At 43.7% G+C, this 18,502-nt stretch overlaps 1 protein-coding gene across 1 annotated transcript; it reads right to left on the reverse strand.

The window, feature by feature from the left end:
- Positions 1 to 1,757: 1,757 nt before the first annotated feature.
- Positions 1,758 to 17,510, reverse strand: PKD2L1 (polycystin 2 like 1, transient receptor potential cation channel). Its single transcript, XM_041461400.1, has 15 exons — positions 17,216 to 17,510; positions 13,307 to 13,420; positions 11,742 to 11,869; positions 10,354 to 10,610; positions 9,327 to 9,551; positions 8,717 to 8,945; positions 8,176 to 8,346; positions 7,285 to 7,466; positions 6,185 to 6,305; positions 5,507 to 5,605; positions 4,655 to 4,776; positions 4,222 to 4,339; positions 3,857 to 3,993; positions 2,943 to 3,090; positions 1,758 to 1,943 (listed from the first exon to the last, which is right to left on the reverse strand). Exons 1-15 carry the CDS (start codon positions 17,508 to 17,510, stop codon positions 1,758 to 1,760), a joined length of 2,532 nt encoding a protein of 843 aa, XP_041317334.1.
- Between the last annotated feature and the right edge of the window lie 992 nt (positions 17,511 to 18,502).

Raw genomic sequence — 18,502 nt, forward strand, 5'->3', positions numbered from 1 at the left:
TTTGGAGGGGAAAAAAAGCCTATTTTAGGAAGTTCTCCTGACAGGCTCTTTTCTTCTGAATAAGATAATAGCTTCAATGCAGAGAGGAGGAGGAAGTAAGCAACACCACTGTTCTTTTTTCAGCCAGAAAAGCTGAAGGTAAGACATTTTGCTCCATTCTGAATTCAGTGGAACTGGGACTGAAGAACCATGGCAATATCTCACAGGTAAGTCTTGTTCCCAACAGCAGGACCAGCTGATGACGGGAAGTGAGTCATGAGACCCTGCAGTTCCTGCCTCCACAGCTCCTGTTTGAAATCTAAGCTCCCTGTGGGCTGGGCAACAAGCTCTTTCTCACAGCTCCTGCTGGGCGCCCTTGTAGTTGAATAACAGTCTGCTTCAATTTACCAAGACTGTCTTGTGGCTGTGGCAGCTCTGAAATCTGGGCCATCTGAGGATAGGGCTCATCCTGAGGTCCTTCAGGCATTGCCAAAGAGGCTTTCCCCAGAATGCAGTGACACATCCATCTTAAAAAAGGTGGCGATACAAGATGCCCCTGCACAAGGTCCCCACTAAACCTGTCACTGCACAGCACACTAAACAGTGTAGCACTAATGAGAACTGTTAGCAGTGGTCTGGTACAGCTCACATTTCTATTGACTTTAAGCCTATGGAGCCTATTTGAGGTTAACTATTCACAATATCAGTCATTAAGGTATTTGAAATATATTTATAATGGCCCTGTAATAGCAGCAATAGCCTGCACCAATTACAAGGAAAGAGAAGCCTCAGCAAACAGAAAAATGCTTGGAAAAGAAGTATTTTGCATGTGGTAAAAAAACTGACACTCATCTGATTTTTACAGTATTCTTCAACACGAATGGTGTCAGCACCCACAACTGCAAATTTGTTTCCTTGACAAAAACAAGAAGCATCAAACTTCATAAATGGGGTGCTAGTTTGCAAGGTGCAAGAACCTTGAGATGCAATTTAAGGAGTGTGAAAATAAATGACAGATTTCTTTGTGTCAACAGCTATCTTAGAAATCATATAACCAGAAGTTTGTTCCCTAACACTCAGACCTAGGACTTCACCAACTGCTTCTCATTTTAGAATATTTCAAACCTTCTCCAATTACACTGGTGTCAACTCTTATTGTAGTTCTCCAGAGTTAAGCACTAGTAAGCACTCTTTTCTCAACACCTGAATCTAAGGTACAGAGAGTTACCAAGGTAATCTGGAAACAAACTACAACAGAACAAAACTGGTTGTAGCCAGGTAGAAAAAACTACATTTCTTCTTCCCATTTCACACTGGTGATTATATTCTGCTTCCTTTACACGACAGCCATATCTTTCTCCTGCAGACCATCGTGTGTTGGGAACAAGTTGCAATATGCCTATCTGGACACAAACGGTCAGAGTTCTGGGGTCCCTACTTTTTGGGGAATGCTAGATAAACAATGTTGGGCCAGCCTGTACAGAGGCAGAAACCTAATACATTACCTAGTGCCAAATTTCACCTCTTTCTGAGATATGGGTACAGGGGAGAAGGTGAAGGGGGACAAGTTCTAGCTCTGTGACATGATACATCATTACACTGGAGAAAAACATCCCTGATTTTTCACATTAAGAATTGCTGGCAACAGTGGTGTCTGTGTCCAGCTCTCTGGATTATCCTAATAGTGGGGGAAAAACTGACAGTGACTTGGTACCATGGCAGCCAGACTGGGAGCATTGGGCTGTTGAGCACTGCTATAGAAATGCACTTCAGACTGGCTAGAGGTTCTTGGACACCTGAGACCCCAGCACACCTGACTTGGGCAAGATCTGATAGACTCCATTTTGGGAAGAGTTGCCACTCAGGTTGTTTCTCTGTATGTGTTCCATCCCCCAGCTTTGTGCTTCTTTTCCCAGCTGGTCTAGGCTCTGGGGGTGCAGCTCTTCCTGACTAGCTTCTTCCTCCTGTGAACAAGAAGAAAGTGTGACCTGCAATGTCAGCAAGCTACCAAGAAGTCTAGCAACACTCTAGGAGAGAGGCAAGGTGTGCATGATACTAAAATATCTTCCCACATTCTCTCAGAAATTAGAACAAGCCTGCCTGTCTATTAAAGATCCAATACACTGCTGCAATACGCTGATGAAGGCACATTCAAGCTTTAGACAAACAAGGAGAGATTCATCCCTTTTCATCCTTTATGAGCACCTTCACAGAAATGCTGTGGCATAGCAAATCTGCAAACAAACACTTGCATAAGATTTTGGGCATGTTCACATGAGTAGGACCTCCCAAAACACGCTTTCAGATGCAAAGGGCTTGCAAGACTACTCTGCAAAAGGGAGACTTCTTTCTGACTCTGCTAGGTCACTTTGTCTGTTTGTCTATTCTCATTATTGAAGCCACAAAACCATGGAGTAGTGACATGGCTCCCACATGCCTTGCTGCCTTTGACTTTAAAGCTGGAGATCCAAAATACACTGGTTGACCCAATATGGGCACTCTTTGGCAAAAGTCACAATTCTGCAGTGATATGCTATAAGCACACAGTTGGCCAATCTTCCACCACACGTGTGATAAATAACCCACAGGCAAGATGTTAAGATCACAGTCTACGACTGCCATGAGCTGCTCTTGCTGGAAAGGGCAGTTTGATCATTTTAATGTCTGAGGATGAAGAGCTAGAAAGCAACTGACAACAGGCAAATTTTATCCACTGCCACAGGGCTGAGGCTGGTCTCAAAGGAGCCAAAAGGTGTGTTTAAAGGTATTAGGGTTAACTGTGGGGACATGAAAACAAGAGGTTTTATGTCATTTTACTTAAACAGAGAAGGATTTATCATACACCCTTTTTATCTTAAGTCATTGAAGACTGGAAAAGCAAAGATGATATCAGGCCCTTTCTCCCAGCAGAGCTAGTCACCAGATCTGAAGCTAGTTCAAATGCATGGTGGAGGGCTACCAACCTTGCTAACATCACCCAATGGTTTGCCCAACAGATCCTTCCTCTTCAGCTCTTTTCTTTCTGGCACATTGAGCTTGTTCACCACTGCATCAATCTTGGAGCCAATGCTGTTTATGGACTGTTCCAGCTGCAGCACACGATGCAGGAGGCTGAGGGAGACATGGAGAGCATTTGTAAGCTTTTTCTTGTGATGAGTAAAGGGATTTGCTTCAGACATCTCCCAGAGACCTCAAACAGAAGTGAATGCTCCCAGATCACTGATTATATCACCTACTGTGACATAACTCCCTGCTACACTGTGTTTTCATCTATAATCAGTGGTTCTGCTTAGGATGGATCCCAGCCTAGACACAGCATAATTCCATTATTAAATATTGCACCTGCCTCTCCTTTGATATGGCTCTATGTGGTTTGATCAGTGTTTCTCAGCAGCAGAATCAAGAAATACTGATTCACTGTGCTGTGTTTATCCTGTGCTCCTCCTATGGAAGAAATAGCCAAGTGTTATTCTTGGACCTGAAGGATAAAGGCCAACTAGGCTATAAATCAGGGATATTTATTGCTACAGGACCTTCTGTAAAGGTATCAGCTTTCCCTGGCCCAGTTATTTGGGCCACCTTCTGACCTGAAACATGACAGCATATTGCCTGTGGCTAGATCATAGCTGCAGAGGTTATTCAAGAGGCAGAAAGCAAAATTTCTTAACTCAGTCTTTTACAGGAACAAGTAAACTACGTTACTAGAACAGTCCCAGTTATCTCCTGAGCTGTTTATTTACGCATGTGCAAGATAAAAGGGACAAGTCTTACTGAAACTGCTCAGCACCACTGTAAAGAGTTACATCAGGGAAGGAAGCAGCAGGAAATTGGACCCCTCATTTGCAGGGTGTTTAAACTACTGACAGCACAAACATACACTTGGAACTCTTCTTTGGAGACCCAGGTGGCCTTATTGGTGTGGTTATTCCTTGCTTCCATGTAGGTTAGATTCTCATCGGGGTTGTTGTCACCATAGGATTTCCCCAGATTTTCAATCTCTGTATTCAGAGCAACCTGGAAAACAAAAACTTCTGCAAATATGGATACTAACTCTGTGGCTGGCTTTACTGTCAATGACACAGAGCTTCACAGGCAACAATACACTCAGCTGCATGCAGGTAGAGTTGGAACTATATTTTAGTTGCCTTCTTAGTTGATACCATAAACCGAAAGATTCCTGAGGCCACTTTGCAGTGATGTCTACCAAACAGAAGATTTTTTTTCCTTGCCCCTTTTTTTTACCCTTTTTGCCTCTAGGTCACGCTTCATTTGCTGTTGCTCCTCTCTATCAAGGACGTGGTTGCCATCTTTGTCAAATCTGGAGAAAGCTGCTGTGATCTCATGGTCTGCATGGCCCAGTCTGCAAAAGAATAGAAAGAGAAAGATCAAAGCATAGAATTATACTGTTAAGCTGTAGCAGAGTGGGAATTCTGAAATCAGTATATTGTTTCCTCCTGCCAGTGATAAACCTAAACGTCCCAAATGGGCAAGAAATAGTTACACAAACCTCTTTAGAACAGCAAATTTAAAAAAAAATATCTTTCCTCAAATATTTAATCTTAAATTCCCAGATCTGAGCTAATCACTCTCCTTGTCTTGAAAAGCAGAAAATTTAAATTACCTGTATTACTAAGAGAAAAAACTAAGTGGACATCCCTCAAACTGACTCACTTACTCCTTCAAGCTGTTCTTGAAGTCTTCAAAGTCCAGTTGTTTCGTTCCATTCTGCAGGGCTTTCTGCACATCAGAAATCCTCTCCTTCTTCAGCTTCAGCCTCGTGAGTGTCCGGTTGTAGCTCTGTGACCGAAGATACAGCACAGAATCATGCACACAGAGCAGTGAAAAGTAGAGCAGAGTGGGCATTGTGATACAGGGAGGATATGCTAAGTAATAGCAGGAGTTTTCAAGCTTTCCACAAGCAAAAAAATAAAGCACTGCTGTATGAACCTCATCTCTAAACTAGAATCTCGCCTCCAGAGTGACACTAACATGCTAACCCTCTGCTTTTCTCACCCCAGTTCTTCCTTTATCTGATTTCCCAACACATCAGCTGTTTAAGATAATGTCTCAAATATTGTAGAATATTTGTCCCATAGCAGAATTGTGACCTTCCAGGAACTCTTCTGGAATTTGCCCATGGGAAAGTCAGATTTAACCTGCTAGAATTGTGTCACTGTAACAGGCTCAACTTAGCACAGCAGGACTTGCCATGTTATTGATCAATGTCTATTTTATGAAGGACTGAAAGAGCTTTGTCTACAGACCATACTGGGAAGAAAAGTCTCTCAGAAACACTACATCAAGTAACAGGATTCACCCAACACCTGCTTTCTCATCTTCCCATTGCCAAAGGGTCTGTGAGCTTGATTTATCCCAGAAAGGAATTGTGACTCTTGTGCTCACAAAGAAGGGGGATCAGGAGCTGGCAACCACTGTTTCTCTCTAGTAAGTTCCACTTAGGTCAGGGACTTCCAAAAATTGCTCCATGATTTAGCTAGAAAGTAGCACAGCTTTCACCATTCATCACCTGCTTCAGGATGTCAGAGAGCTGCAGCTCATCCTTCTGGCTCGAAAGCTCCTCCTTGACTTCTGAGTAGGTGTCATTGATGATGGCCAGAAACATGTTCTAGGAAAAGGGGAAGAAGTGAGATGAATATGCATGAGACATCTTGTCTGCTCCAGCAGCTGAAGCAGCAAGAAGCAGGCACAGATGAGCAAGACTTAGTTAAACAAGGAGTTGTTTCCCTATGGGATATCCCTTTGTCAAATTAAAGAGGGTCAAGAAAAGGCCTACTTCAGCCACACCATGTTTTCTAAAGTTTTTGCAGTTAAAGCAGTGGCTGAAAGTACATTTGTTCCCACCTCAAATACTACCTTTGGTAGCTTCTCTTGCAAAATCTTAGGTTACATATGGACTCCTGACACTGCGTGTTTAAGCTGATTATTATGAGCATCCCTCTGCATCCATTGCCTAGGAAGCCAGTCAGTTTCAGTCTTCACCTTAACAGATGTAGGCCCTTAATCACCCTAATAATCAAATCCCCAATTGTAGTAACACACTTTGCCTACTGTGGTCTATTTGCACTGCAAAGCTATTGTAACTGAGACTCCTTTTCTAAGCATTTGCACCTAACCCAGGGATTGTCAGGAGGGGTCTCTCAACCGTTGCTTTCAATACAGGGACAAGGAGGACTTTGTTGCTTACCAGAAGCACAAAGAAAACAAAGAACACATAGGTGACAAAGTAAAGAGGCCCAAGGACCCTGTTGGCATTGTCAATGGAATTGTAGTCAAAATCACCAAGAATGATCCGAAACTGGGTGAAACTGGGGGAAAGAAAGAGCAGAGGATCACACAAAGGCACACACAAACAGTCCTGAGGTGAACCTGAACCTCCCTGCAAATGGGGACAGGCACAAACTAGAGCAGGGTCTAAGTCACTCCAGAGTGGCAAGTTAAATGAATCCATAGTATTTCAGGGATAAAGCAAGCTGATCTCGTTAGAGTAAGAGGAAATAAAACGTGGTTTCCACACAAATTCAGGTTATCCAGAGTGTGTTTTGGTATAAGTAGGAGTGAAAAACAAAACAACCTCAATTTTCCCTGATTAAAGGCATTTGACTCAAAGCCATCTCTTGCAAAAGAGTTTGTGAGACACTGGAGGGACATTAGAACTGGATAGTGCTCTTCAACCTTTTGTAGTTCATAGCCCCTGCAATGATGGACCTTGAAGTGTATTGATCCTAAGCTTCTTTATCTCTGTTTTCTCTTTCTCTGTGGACCCTTCAAAGGCAGCACCTGGATGCCCAGAGGTCTGTGGAACACAAGCTGAAAACCATTGCTGTAGCAGATACCTCCATTAACATCACACATTACTTGAGCAGGTCCGTGGACTGCAGGATTGTCTGAGATGGGATTTTAATTCACTTCCCCAACACTCCCTTCCATGTGTGCTCATCCATCCACTGGTCATCCTCCATCTCAGATATATTGATCAGTATCTGTGGGACTTCTATGGAAATAGATATCCTTACCAATATCCACCATATCTCTTGTCCTTACTGATAAACACCAGACAAACAGAAATCTGTCTGTAGCCCTCAGTTTTCTTACTGCATTCTTTTGTCCATGAAGCTGTCACAGCCAGAAGGCTGTGAGCAACTTATTAACTATTGTGGCTTTGTTACAATGAGATACAACAGGTGTCTGATTGTCATTGAGATTTGCAACTGGGGGGAAGAGTGGAAAGCAGTTAAAATTATTTTGATAAAATTATGGAAATATGGTACTAACTTACACACTTACATGCATTTAACAAAGGTACTGAAATTTTCCACTTGTGTCCCAAAAAGAAGGTAACCCAGCTGGGCGTAGGCAAAGAAGACAATGAAGAACATAATGGCAAAGCCCAGGATGTCCTTGGCACACCGTGCCAGCGTGGAGGAGAGCTGGGTCATTGTTTTGTTAAAGCTAATGTACTTGAATATCTGCAGGATGGAAGAATGGGGACAAAGTTAGGCCAAACCATCAGCTAGGTCAGTCTCTCTCACGTACACACGTGCTTACTAAGACAAGAGGTTCACTACAGGACCAAAGTACTGAAGAGAAAGGTGGCTAGGGAATGCTGGCTTAGTCTTCAAGACATTTATCCCAGGTGTGCCACCATCCTTCTCTGGGTTCATAAACATATGACTTTGTTCCTTTTGTCAAAGGAAAATATACACAGGAACTGCTAGAAGGACAAATCTAAATAGGCTGATGAGGAGCCCCTGGGTGGCTTTCCACCACACCAAGATGCTTCAGTTGAAATGCAAAGTCCATATTAACAGACGAGTCATTTCCAGCTCCTGAGTGATCATCATGGAAAAAAACATGGTTTGCAGATTATCCTCAAGAATACCAAAATAGTATAGGATGGACCAAGTTACATGATACTCAGCATTTTCTAAAACCACTTTTACACCACAGTGTCTGAGCTCATATCCCTGACTGTTACCTCTAAATAACTGACCTCAGAATGAAGGGTGAAAAGTTGCCCAGATTTACTGCAAAACAGAGCATGTGACTTTGAAGAAAATTCTCTGTTCTACAGCTGTTACACTCATTTACTCAGAGGGATGGAAGAGACAACCCTGAAGCTATCCAGAAGGAGAGGCTTGACTGGAGACCTGGCACCTCCCAAATCCCCTACAGTACCTTGATCCAGGCAAAAAATAAGTTGACTGCATTCATATTGTTGTACTGTGTCTGCCAGAATGCCAGGAATTCAAAGTCTGCGTAGGTGTTGGGGTGCTCCAGCAGCTCTCCCAGCAGCCTGTTCACCTCAGTGGTGCGAAAGATGTGAAACCCAATAGCAATAATGGAGAGCTGCAAAGAGGAAGAGGAGTAGTCTGCAGTAATCACTGTTCCTATGCTTTCCATGGAAATTAAAATGTCACAGAACTCATTGCAGTCCCACTTCAGAGCTGCAGGCTAGTGGTGGGCTATGAAAATATTGTCTTGATGCGCTGAATGATACCCTGACTTCACAGTCTCTTGAGCATCTCTAAGAAAGAATTTTCTCCTAGCAGTTCTTCCAGACACAAAAGCAAGTGCCCATTTACTCTGTTCATTTTAGTATTAGAGCAAAACATGTGCCAGTTGTCTCATCTAGACTAATTTCCACTTTCCTTCATTTATTTTGGCACTTACACATCTCTGCCATTCCTCCCCCAAAAAAGTGTGCAAGGATCCTCACCAGAATGACAACCACATCCAGAATGTTCCAGATGCTGGTGAAGTACTGAAACTTGTGGATACGGAGCTCCAAAGCCTCTTCCACCACATAGTAGAAGATGAAGACACAGAATACAATTTCACAGGCAACAATGAAGAAGTCCCATGTGCTGACATATCGTATAAGCTTCACTGTCCGGATTTGCCAGGAGGGAATGGCACCACCAGTGGCTGGAAACTCAACCACTAACCTTGAAGGGGACAAGGAAACAATTTCAAACTAGGGGATGGAAGCTCAGAGATAATTTTGAGAGGCATCAAACTTGAGCATGAGTTATCCACCAGACCACGAGTGGAAGTGTTGTGTATGTGTTTATGCAGCCATATCCCTGCTGCTTCACTGTCTGTGATAGGGAAGGGTGAAAGGTGACAAGAAGTGTGACTGGTTATTTCAGGAAGACCAAGACTTCTCACTAAACCATACAATTTATACTGACATCACTCAGTAGTAGTAGGGGGGTGGTCACCACCCCACTGGTGGACCATAATAAAATATTTACATTTTAAGAAACAAATTGAGGCATTGAGGAAGATGCAAGAGGCTAAAGAATTTTCATCAGGACCCAGCTTACCTCAGAACACAGAACAGATTGATATTTGCATTATACACAGAGAAATCAATAAAGACAACTCGTGTTCCCCGATCCAGCCACAGTTTCTCCTTCAAGACCTGCAGGGCTTCAGCACTCTCTTCTCTGGTCATCTTGAGGTCTATGTAGTAACCTCCCCCACTGTAACTGGTTAGTCTTCCCCAGTGAGATGAACCACCCAGCTCCTCCTCAGAATGGTACCTCCACCTGCAACAGACAAGGCACAAAGAAAGGCTTCAGCTGCACAGGCTTGAATATGGCCTTGTGCCCTGGAAAAATTATATCTTCAAGGGACAGAACAGTTTTCAATTGAAGATCCTACAAAATACTGGTAACTACTTTGGTTAGTTTTTTGGTTTAGTGCTTCCCAGCAGTGACACAACATGATTTGCAATACAATGGAGGGAAAATGCTGAGGTTTGTTGGCTATATCGGTCTTGTTTTTATGGAGGTTATTCTCAGGATTTACTCTATTACCTTCTACCACATCACACACAACCATCTGCTTAGAATACTCTTGTACTTGTATTTCCTAATGAACAATAGCTTCTCATTCATGGATCAAGATTCATGCAGTGAGCAAAGATATTAAACTGCAGCTACCTCACATTATTATAGAGAAACAGGTTGTCCAGATGAAAGGGATGCACTCACTTTTCTCTGGCTCCTGGAATCCCAGAGGAAAGCAAATAGTAACTTGCCAGCTAAATGCCAGCTTGCCATTTGATGGATCTGGCCCCAAAGGTCGTTATTTATTCTCACACCCTTTAAAATACACAACAATTTCTTCCTATATTCCCACTGGATTTTTTCATGGCTTTCCCAAAATGAAAACTCATTCTGTTGTGTTTCCCCACAAAGAGACACTAGACCTTATTGAAAGACAAAATGGACTTTCTGCCTCTTACTGGAAGGGGAATTCCAGCCTTATGTGAGAAACTCCAGCATCCTGCAGCTCAGCAGCTCTTATTTGAGCTAGAAGAGACTAATTTGGATTAGATGTACTTACGCCGTTCCATTGATGAGCCCAAAGGAGACCCTTTCCTCCTTGTCTTCAGAGTATACATCATAGCAACCCGAGATTTCCTCCTTGAAGTCATTGTGGACCACACAGGAGTTGTTCTTCACCTTCAGTTGTCTCATGCGTGGGACACCCAGCAGCAGGTTCTCGTAGTAGATGTACGAGTGGGTGCTGCGCGCCGCCAGGGACTCGTTGTTGTACCACTTTGTCCAGTACAGGTTATCCAGCAGGGGACCTTGTGCGTACTGCAAAGGAGGCAGGGGAGAACAACTCCTTTGTAGCTCACACATCAGAGGAATTTTCTTCATCTGGGATTGAGGTAGTGAGACCTGACCCACCCCTCTCCGGCCCCCAAGATGGAAAGTAGCAGAAGGTTGTGTTGCATGTATGTTAAGGAGAGGAAAGACCAGGGCTGGTGGTAGAGGAGGGATGCTGGGCAGCAGGGTCATCACTGGTTTCTCACAGGCCTGTAATGTGTCTGTGGCACCTTCTGTGCCTAATGAAGAGACAAAAGCCCTACAAGTCTCATTGTCTCTTTTACTTCAGTAGCACAAGTCTCAAGGAATTGCCTTGGCACAAGTTGTGAATGATGAAAAGTGCATGTGCCAGTGTCCTGGAAACAGTGGTGGGGAAACAATAGGGCCATTGTTTGCTGGAGTGTTTTAATACGACAGAAAAAGGCAACTCTAATTGACAAATAACTTCTGGCTGTCAGAGATAAGTGGTTGCAATAACTCAATGGCCTTCACCGAGGCTCTTGTTATTCTTTCACCCATTCTTTGACAGAAATATTTAGACCCCAGATATTTGTCCCCTTTATTCTCTTTGATAAAAGTCACTGCAAATTTTAATCTAGCTTCTTCCTAAAGAATCTATAGATTAGACAAGCCCAGGCATGAATTACAGGCAGGTTAATTTTGATGTTCTCAAAATGCCATGAAAACGGACATAGGCTATTACTAAGATACCAGCTTGAAGACATTGAGCTCTAGCATTCAAAGCCACTTGTGTCACAAGGAAACCTGAAGTAAATCCCTTGGCTTCTCTAGGCCAGTACTTCCTATCTGTGCAATGAGCTGATGCCTGTATCACCAAAATTATTTTGTTATGTCCTGCCTGTTTTACGGGGAAATTGACTCTTCTGGGCACACACAAAACTTAGCCTAGCCAGTATTCTGGACACAGTGCTCAGGGATAAACTATATTTTAAATCAATTAATGTTTTGCATGCAAATGTTATTGTGACTATTGCTAGTCCAGCTGGACTGGCAACAAAATGTCTTGCTGAAGTCACTAGATAGTACTTCAGAGGGAACTGAATATCCCAGTCTAGCCGAGTTTCAGGGTTCCCCATGGCAGGCCAGATTTGTACTCACCACCCAGAAGTCAGCCATGCTGCCAATGGACTGGAAGGAGACACGGCCATCTGTAGAGGTCTGCAGGAAGAGCTCAGACATCACTTTGGTGTAGTAATAGGCATTGGAACTTGTCATTCCATATGTCACTAAGAGAACAAGAGGAGGGTCCTCTCTTATACCTGAATATTGGAACCTGATATAACTCTATATATTCACTTTCTATGTACCTTATATTTTCACAGGTAAGCTGAACAAGACACAGGAGAATAAATCTTAGGGCTTTCCACTTTCTTAGGGATTTACAAATTTATCTGCTTTGTGTTGCAGAGTTTAAACTGTTAGACTGACCGATTATAAGAATTAAATAGTAAGAGAAGACCATTGGAGGATACAACTGAACATTCTGGATAACAGTTTTTGTTCCCAGACAGAATTTCTGAGGGAAATTTTATTTCTCAGAACAAAGTCCATGACCTATATTTTGAATTTCTGATGTGAAGTCATGAAGGCACAAAGACCACCGTATTTTCCCAAGTGAAAAGCTCCAGGTAAGTTTTCATATACCAAGAAATCCCAAGAGGAGCAGGCTCTAACTTCCACAAACATGTTGTTTCAACTTTCCAGTGCTCCTTCCTTCAGAAAAACATCCATCATGGTGATCACTAAGAACATGTCCTACTCTTGAAAGGACACCAGGAAAATAAAACACCTGACATTCAGGACACAACCCCCCACACCTCCTGGATGAGTCAGTGTGTGACAATATGCACATCTGTGCGTGACAACGTGTACGTCTGTGTGCGTGTCTTGGTTCTTTAGGAAGAGTGACTGAAGCACTGTCTCCCTGGGCCAGCATGATAGTAACTTAGGGTGGTATTGTCTGTCCATCTCTCCTGCCGTAGGGTCCGTGAAATATAACCCTCTTCACTGTCCCATGCCACAGGTGCTCACTTGTGATAACAAAAAAACCTTTGCAGAACCAAACAGCCATTGTCCTACTGACACAAAGTCCATATTAGCATTACCATTCAGTACAGGGACACATTACATTCACTCAAGAGCAACAGGGTGAGCTGCCATCTGCTTTATCACCTCAGCCACCCATCCAGTCTCAGAGGGGAAAATCTCCCTGAATTGTCTTTGCTACCAGGAAGTTTCTAGAGCTGCTATCTGCTTTATCACCTCAGCCACCCATCCAGTCTCAGAGGGGAAAATCTCCCTGAATTGTCTTTGCTACCAGGAAGTTTCTAGAGCTGCTCTCCGGGGGTTGAGCATTTGCTGTGAAACTGAGAAAAGTCCTTGGGCAGATGCTCCTAGGACTGTGGAATCAATGGCTAGAACTGATAATGCCAATCAGAAAATACTGCTTAAGTCTAACCAACATCAGTTAGCATTGGTCAGTAATTTTACTTCTCTGTGCAGCATCAATTCTGTAAGTTAATGACAACTCCTTGCTTCTGTGAGCACCCATACAATAAATGCAACACTTACAGCAGAGAAAGGAAGACTAGTAATAAAATCTCACATTACTCCCCTCACGCTGCACACAGAAATGGGGCCTGTGAGATATGACAGCTACTTACAGAGACAGATGTCCACCAGGAACATAACATAGACCAGCAGCTCTCGCAGGGTGGTCTTCACGTACAGCTCCCTGTTTTCAGCTGTGTTCTCAGTCAGCGTAGTGCCCCACAGACCTGTTGGGTATAAAGAAGGGACTGTAGAGTTTTTCATGGCCATTCTCAAGGGCCATGTTCCAAAAAAGTAGTCCTGTTCCAAAAAAGTGCTGCTGGGAGTTGAAGTTCTGTGGCTTTTCAAGGCCGAGCCACTTTTCATTTCAAAACTTGACCTATAAAAATTTGCTAAATACCCCAAAGAAGAACCATTCCAGCATGAATAAAAGATTTGTAGCTAAGCAACACTGAAATATACTGGCTTTTTATTTTGCTAAATCACTATTTAGTTTTATGTTTCTTCTGTTTTCTGTTCATTATAGCATGATCTTTTCCTGACCGTGTTTCAGCTTACTCTTTGCAGAAGTTCAGTCTTTTTCACAAAGGCTCCTGAAACCATAATATTTCATCTCAGGCACCCATGTGCCAACAGCTGACCTTCTGAGAGGTCTTCCATTGCAGAACTGCATCTGGTGTTAGCTTTACAACTATTACTCCTTTTAGTGTATACTGAACCATTAGGCCCCAAATATTTGTCTCTTGCTTACCTAAAAACTCTTGCAAGTTTTCTTCTTGGTCATAAAACTCAATCAAATAACCCAACACAGTATTTTCAGCACGATATTTAGAGCCAAATTATCTTCAGGACATCTAACAATGGAACTTAGCTGAATCCAATACACCAATTGCACCAGCTAAAGATCCTATTTCTTCACACAACTCATTAAATGTCACCAGGGTTGTCAATCAATAAGAGAGAAATGCTTCCTTTAAAAGAAGCCTTGATATTTTGTGTCTAATGAACCACCTAATGCTATTAGTGTATTTGTTTGTTCTTTTTGTAATGGCTTTCTGTTGTGATTTCTGGAATGCTCCTGAAGTTGAAAGGCCTAAGAACTTTCAATTGAAAGCCTAGTGATGAAAGCCTTGTCAATAATTGTCATAGTCTTGCTGTTTTCTGCAGCTCCTAGAGAGCTCAGCCCTGATTCCTATCCCCAGTAGGATGGAACAACCATCTTCCTGCAAACCAGGATCAAAGCTGATCAAAGGCCCCACATTTGAAGTCATCTCTGGCAGATGACAAACTTCTTTTTTGATTGGAGTAAGCAAAAGTGTTCTAGTGGTCTGTGCACATTTATTCTGTCATTTTGATAGCTTTTTGGCATCTCAAGAGATTAGAGAGTTTTTCGCACCATTAACTACCATAGTGGCTGTTGCAGCATCTGCCATCACACCTGGGCAGACAAGCCAGTAGTCTGTTCTGGACAATCCAGATCAGCAACAGAATTGACAGCCTGGAGATGATCTGGACTAACTCCTGTGGAGTGAAAGTATCATGTGATCTACAGGAATCTTCACAATGGACTAAAACATGGGGAAATAATTTGCCCATCTCTTCAGGTCACTTTTAAATTACTACCTTCATCCTTAGATATGACTACACCACAATCTTTTAACAGGTTTGTTTGGGGGTTTTTCCATGAGCAGGGAACCCTAGTATCCATATGTTTTGAGCAAATGCGCAGACCTTATTTACTTTGAGAACAAAGTGTACTCAGGAACACCTAAATTCAAGGAGACTCAAATATCCTTGAGAACTTGGTTCAGACTCTTGCCCAAAATGGTACCTGGAGGACCATGAGGCTGCTCCAGTCCTTTCAAACTGCATACAGTAGTTGTAATACTGTATCAGCTGAGGTTTATTTTCAGCTATGTCTTTAGGAAACGTGCCAGGGAAATCTATCATCTCATACATGAAGCGTGTCCCCGTCTGTGTCTCCTTTGGCACCACCTACCACCTTGGGGATGCAGCTATTTTGGACATGACATTTGGAGTAGAAGGACTCAAGTCTAGAAGATATCCAGCCTTCCTTATGGCACCTTGAATGACCATCCAGCACTCACATGGCTGAGCAAATTAAAAATAACAGAATCTAGAAAATAGGCTATGAATGCAATCCATTTATAAGTCTCACCTTCCTGATAGTAACAAGTGACTGATAAGAGTTACTGGCAACACCTGCATTATCTTCTGAGTGTGCTTTTAAACTAGACTTGTGACCCAGGTGAGTGACTAGGTCACAGTCTCAGGTACAGCTGGAGATCCTCTTCCAAAGGCAGTGGGAAGCTGGGTATCCCTCATCAACCACCATGCACCCAGACACCCAGCAAAGGGTGCTCATGGGCTGGCCATGAACCAGCACAGGTGGCAGGAGACAGGCAGGAACCAGGACACAGAGCTGCTTGGGCACTGCTTAGAGAGGAACAGTCCTGAGCAGTGGCACTAGGAGCTACTCACTACTAACCCAGCACAGTAACTGACGAGGACAACAAAAAAAGCTTAATAATCCAACTATTGCCACTAGCTATGGACATGTAATCCCAGGAAATGGTTTGTAAGCAAAAAGCATCTCAAACTCTCATTGTCTGACTATGTACAACTTTATTTTCCGTGTGAGACACCAAGGTGATTAAATGGAGAGGCAATGACAAATGATGAGCACCTAGTAAAGATGCAAAGGAAGGAAGCAAATTCTTCAAGGAAAATGTCCCCACTTCTGCAAGGCTCAAAGACACCTTTGGTCTGTCTGCATTGGCCTTTGGACTCCCAGCTTTGGTATTTCCTACAGTTCTATTTACCACCCTTAGTGTCAGGACACACTGCTGCAACAGTCCGAAGAAGAAAATTATGTAGTAACTTGACAGTTACCATCATTTGCATGCTCCAAATTCAACTCTGGCAGCTCAAAAATGGAAATTTGATGTTAAAGTATGGATATGTTTTTCCATTTTAAGTCTCAAACAATGCCTAGAAGAAAGCATTTCAGAATAAACCAGGTAAATGATACACTACCTAAGAGTAATCTGTAATTAGCTACCAAACCCACTCAGCACTGTTCCTTGCCCAGGAGAAAGCTCTAAAGCCTCTGCTCTCAATTCCATGTGAATTAATAGTGTTAGACTGTAATGGCAATGACAAAAGCACTGATCATAGAGGGGCTGTGCAATTCAGGACCAAGCTGTGCTGTTACTCACCCACTCCTACTGTTAGACGGTATGGCTCTGAGAAAGGTTCTTGCCTTCCAAGTGAGAAAAAAGAAGACACATTGGCAATGATTTTTTTTCTTTGCTTTATCTTTTCTGTTTTTAAAATATTGGGATTTTATGCCTTCTATGAGAAACTGTTCAAATAATGCCCTTACCCAGGACTGTATTCTGACAGGTGATTTATCTTGCCCTCAGGGTTTTGTTTGCCTCTGAATAAGCCTACATAATATTTCATTCCCCTTTGCCTTTAAACTGGAGAACGGCACCTCTTTCAGCTATCTTCAAGCAAAACATCATTAGATACATTGTTGTAATCCCCTACATTTCAGTCCTGACAGTGCTAGACTTTCTCCGGTAGATAGGTCTATCACTTCTTATCTTACTGTAGCACAGGGACCAGTACCATTCTATCTAGAAAATGCACACAAAGACAGAATAGTGTCACCACCACAGTGATGGCTCCTGGGGATTCAGAGCACCTAGGCTCTGCCAACAGACTCACTGCATGACCTTGAGCATGAGACCCACTGAGTCCCTTACCTTGCAGTAAAGGTAACAGGACAGACCTTGAAGCTATAGCAGGGCACACAGAACGAGGATGCTCCTTTCAGCTCAGCCAAAGATGATCTCTGGAGTAATGCTACTGCATATTGAACAGGTCCCTGGGCTACACAGACATTATGAGGTTTCTAAATTCTGCATCCCTTGTCTTCCTCCCCTCACCATGGCTCTGAGGGCTAATAAGTCCCTTCTAATGAGATAAAGATTTACCTCGGATGCCTCTGAAGATGTAGAAGCAGCACTTGGGGAAAGGACTTGTCTTCCCTTTCACAGCTTTGCTCTGTTCTTCCTGGTAGGGCAGTGGATCCCCAACCTCTTCAAAATTCTCATAGGGATTCTCCAGGACAGACTTGGGGTTGTAGATGGTTTGAATTTTCAAGGAGGTAGAGGGAGAGCCATTGTAAACAGGATTGTCCCAAGCTTTCTTCCCCACTGTCTTCAGTTCATGCACCTCTGACACTTTAAAGTGGCTCTCAGCTCTGTTGTTTAGGTGAGACAAATTCATGACTACTCGCTGCCAGCAGAAGTACTTTTTAGTTGGAATTGTGACAATTGCCTGCCCAGACTGGAATTAAAAGTTAGCAGAGAGATAATCAATGCCAAACGGCTTGTCTGCCTCAGCAGCCAGGAGAGGGCACACCAGCAGCTCCCTACGGAGAGCAAGCATCCTCTCTGTCTTTTATATCGGCTCAGCTGCTGACACCGATCAGAGGGGTGGCACTACCCCTCGTTAGGAGCCACCGTCAGCCCTACCATCCCAGTCACCCTGGGAACCCCGGCAAGTCCAGGAGTCCTTCTGTGCTTCAGAGCGGCAATGACAGATCCAGCTGCCGCCGCGAGCAGAGGAGCTGCAAGGAGCCGGCCCTGCGGGTGTCCCGGACCGCTCAGGCTGCTCGGGCACCCCGTGAGAGCAGGGGCCGGCCGGCAGCCTCTGCCCGGGCTGCGGGACTCGCCCTCGCAGCGAAGGACGAAGAGCAGGAGCCCCCCGAGCGGAGCGCCGGGCGGGCGGGCGGCACAGCATCCTCCGCCTCGCTGGGTGCAAATGAGCCGTGAAACGCGGGTTAAAGGTAGCGGTCCTTTTGGAAACCAGGGGGTGGAATCTCCTGCTTTCGCGGTATTTCCACAAGCCCTGCAGTGCCTGCCAGCCCTGAGGCAAGCCGGATTTAAAAAGGAAAAAAAAAAAAAAAAAAAAAAAAAAAAGAGAGAGAGAGAGAGAGAGAGAGAGAGAGAAACAACAAAAAACACCACCACAAAAACCAAACCAAACAGACAACAAAAAACCCCAAACCAAACCCTAACAAACAAAAACACCATCAAAATAACAAACAGGCAAAACTGGCAATAACAGTGGCTGGGAGTTGCCTGCATCCACCTTGCCACTGGCCACCAGCGAGAAGTCATGCCAGGCACCACAGGTCCTGCAGGTCTGTGACTGTACCCTGAGGGGTCCCAGAGCTTAACCCCAGGACACCACACTTGTCTTGGTGGTGAGACTAT

This window comes from Pyrgilauda ruficollis, unplaced genomic scaffold (genome assembly GCF_017590135.1).
Source record: "Pyrgilauda ruficollis isolate IOZ18807 unplaced genomic scaffold, ASM1759013v1 scaffold15, whole genome shotgun sequence".
NCBI lineage: Eukaryota > Metazoa > Chordata > Aves > Passeriformes > Passeridae > Pyrgilauda > Pyrgilauda ruficollis.

Excerpts from the sequence above, each read along its gene's own strand:
- PKD2L1 (XM_041461400.1), bottom strand. The coding sequence starts at position 17,510 with ATGAATTTGTCTCACCTAAACAACAGAGCTGAGAGCCACTTTAAAGTG. Across the intron at positions 11,870-13,306 it reads CCTGGTGGACATCTGTCTCT|TGACATATGGAATGACAAGT; the intron begins GTAAGTAGCTGT and ends TTGTTCTCTTAG. Across the intron at positions 9,552-10,353 it reads GGGCTCATCAATGGAACGGC|GTGGAGGTACCATTCTGAGG; the intron begins GTAAGTACATCT and ends TGTCTGTTGCAG.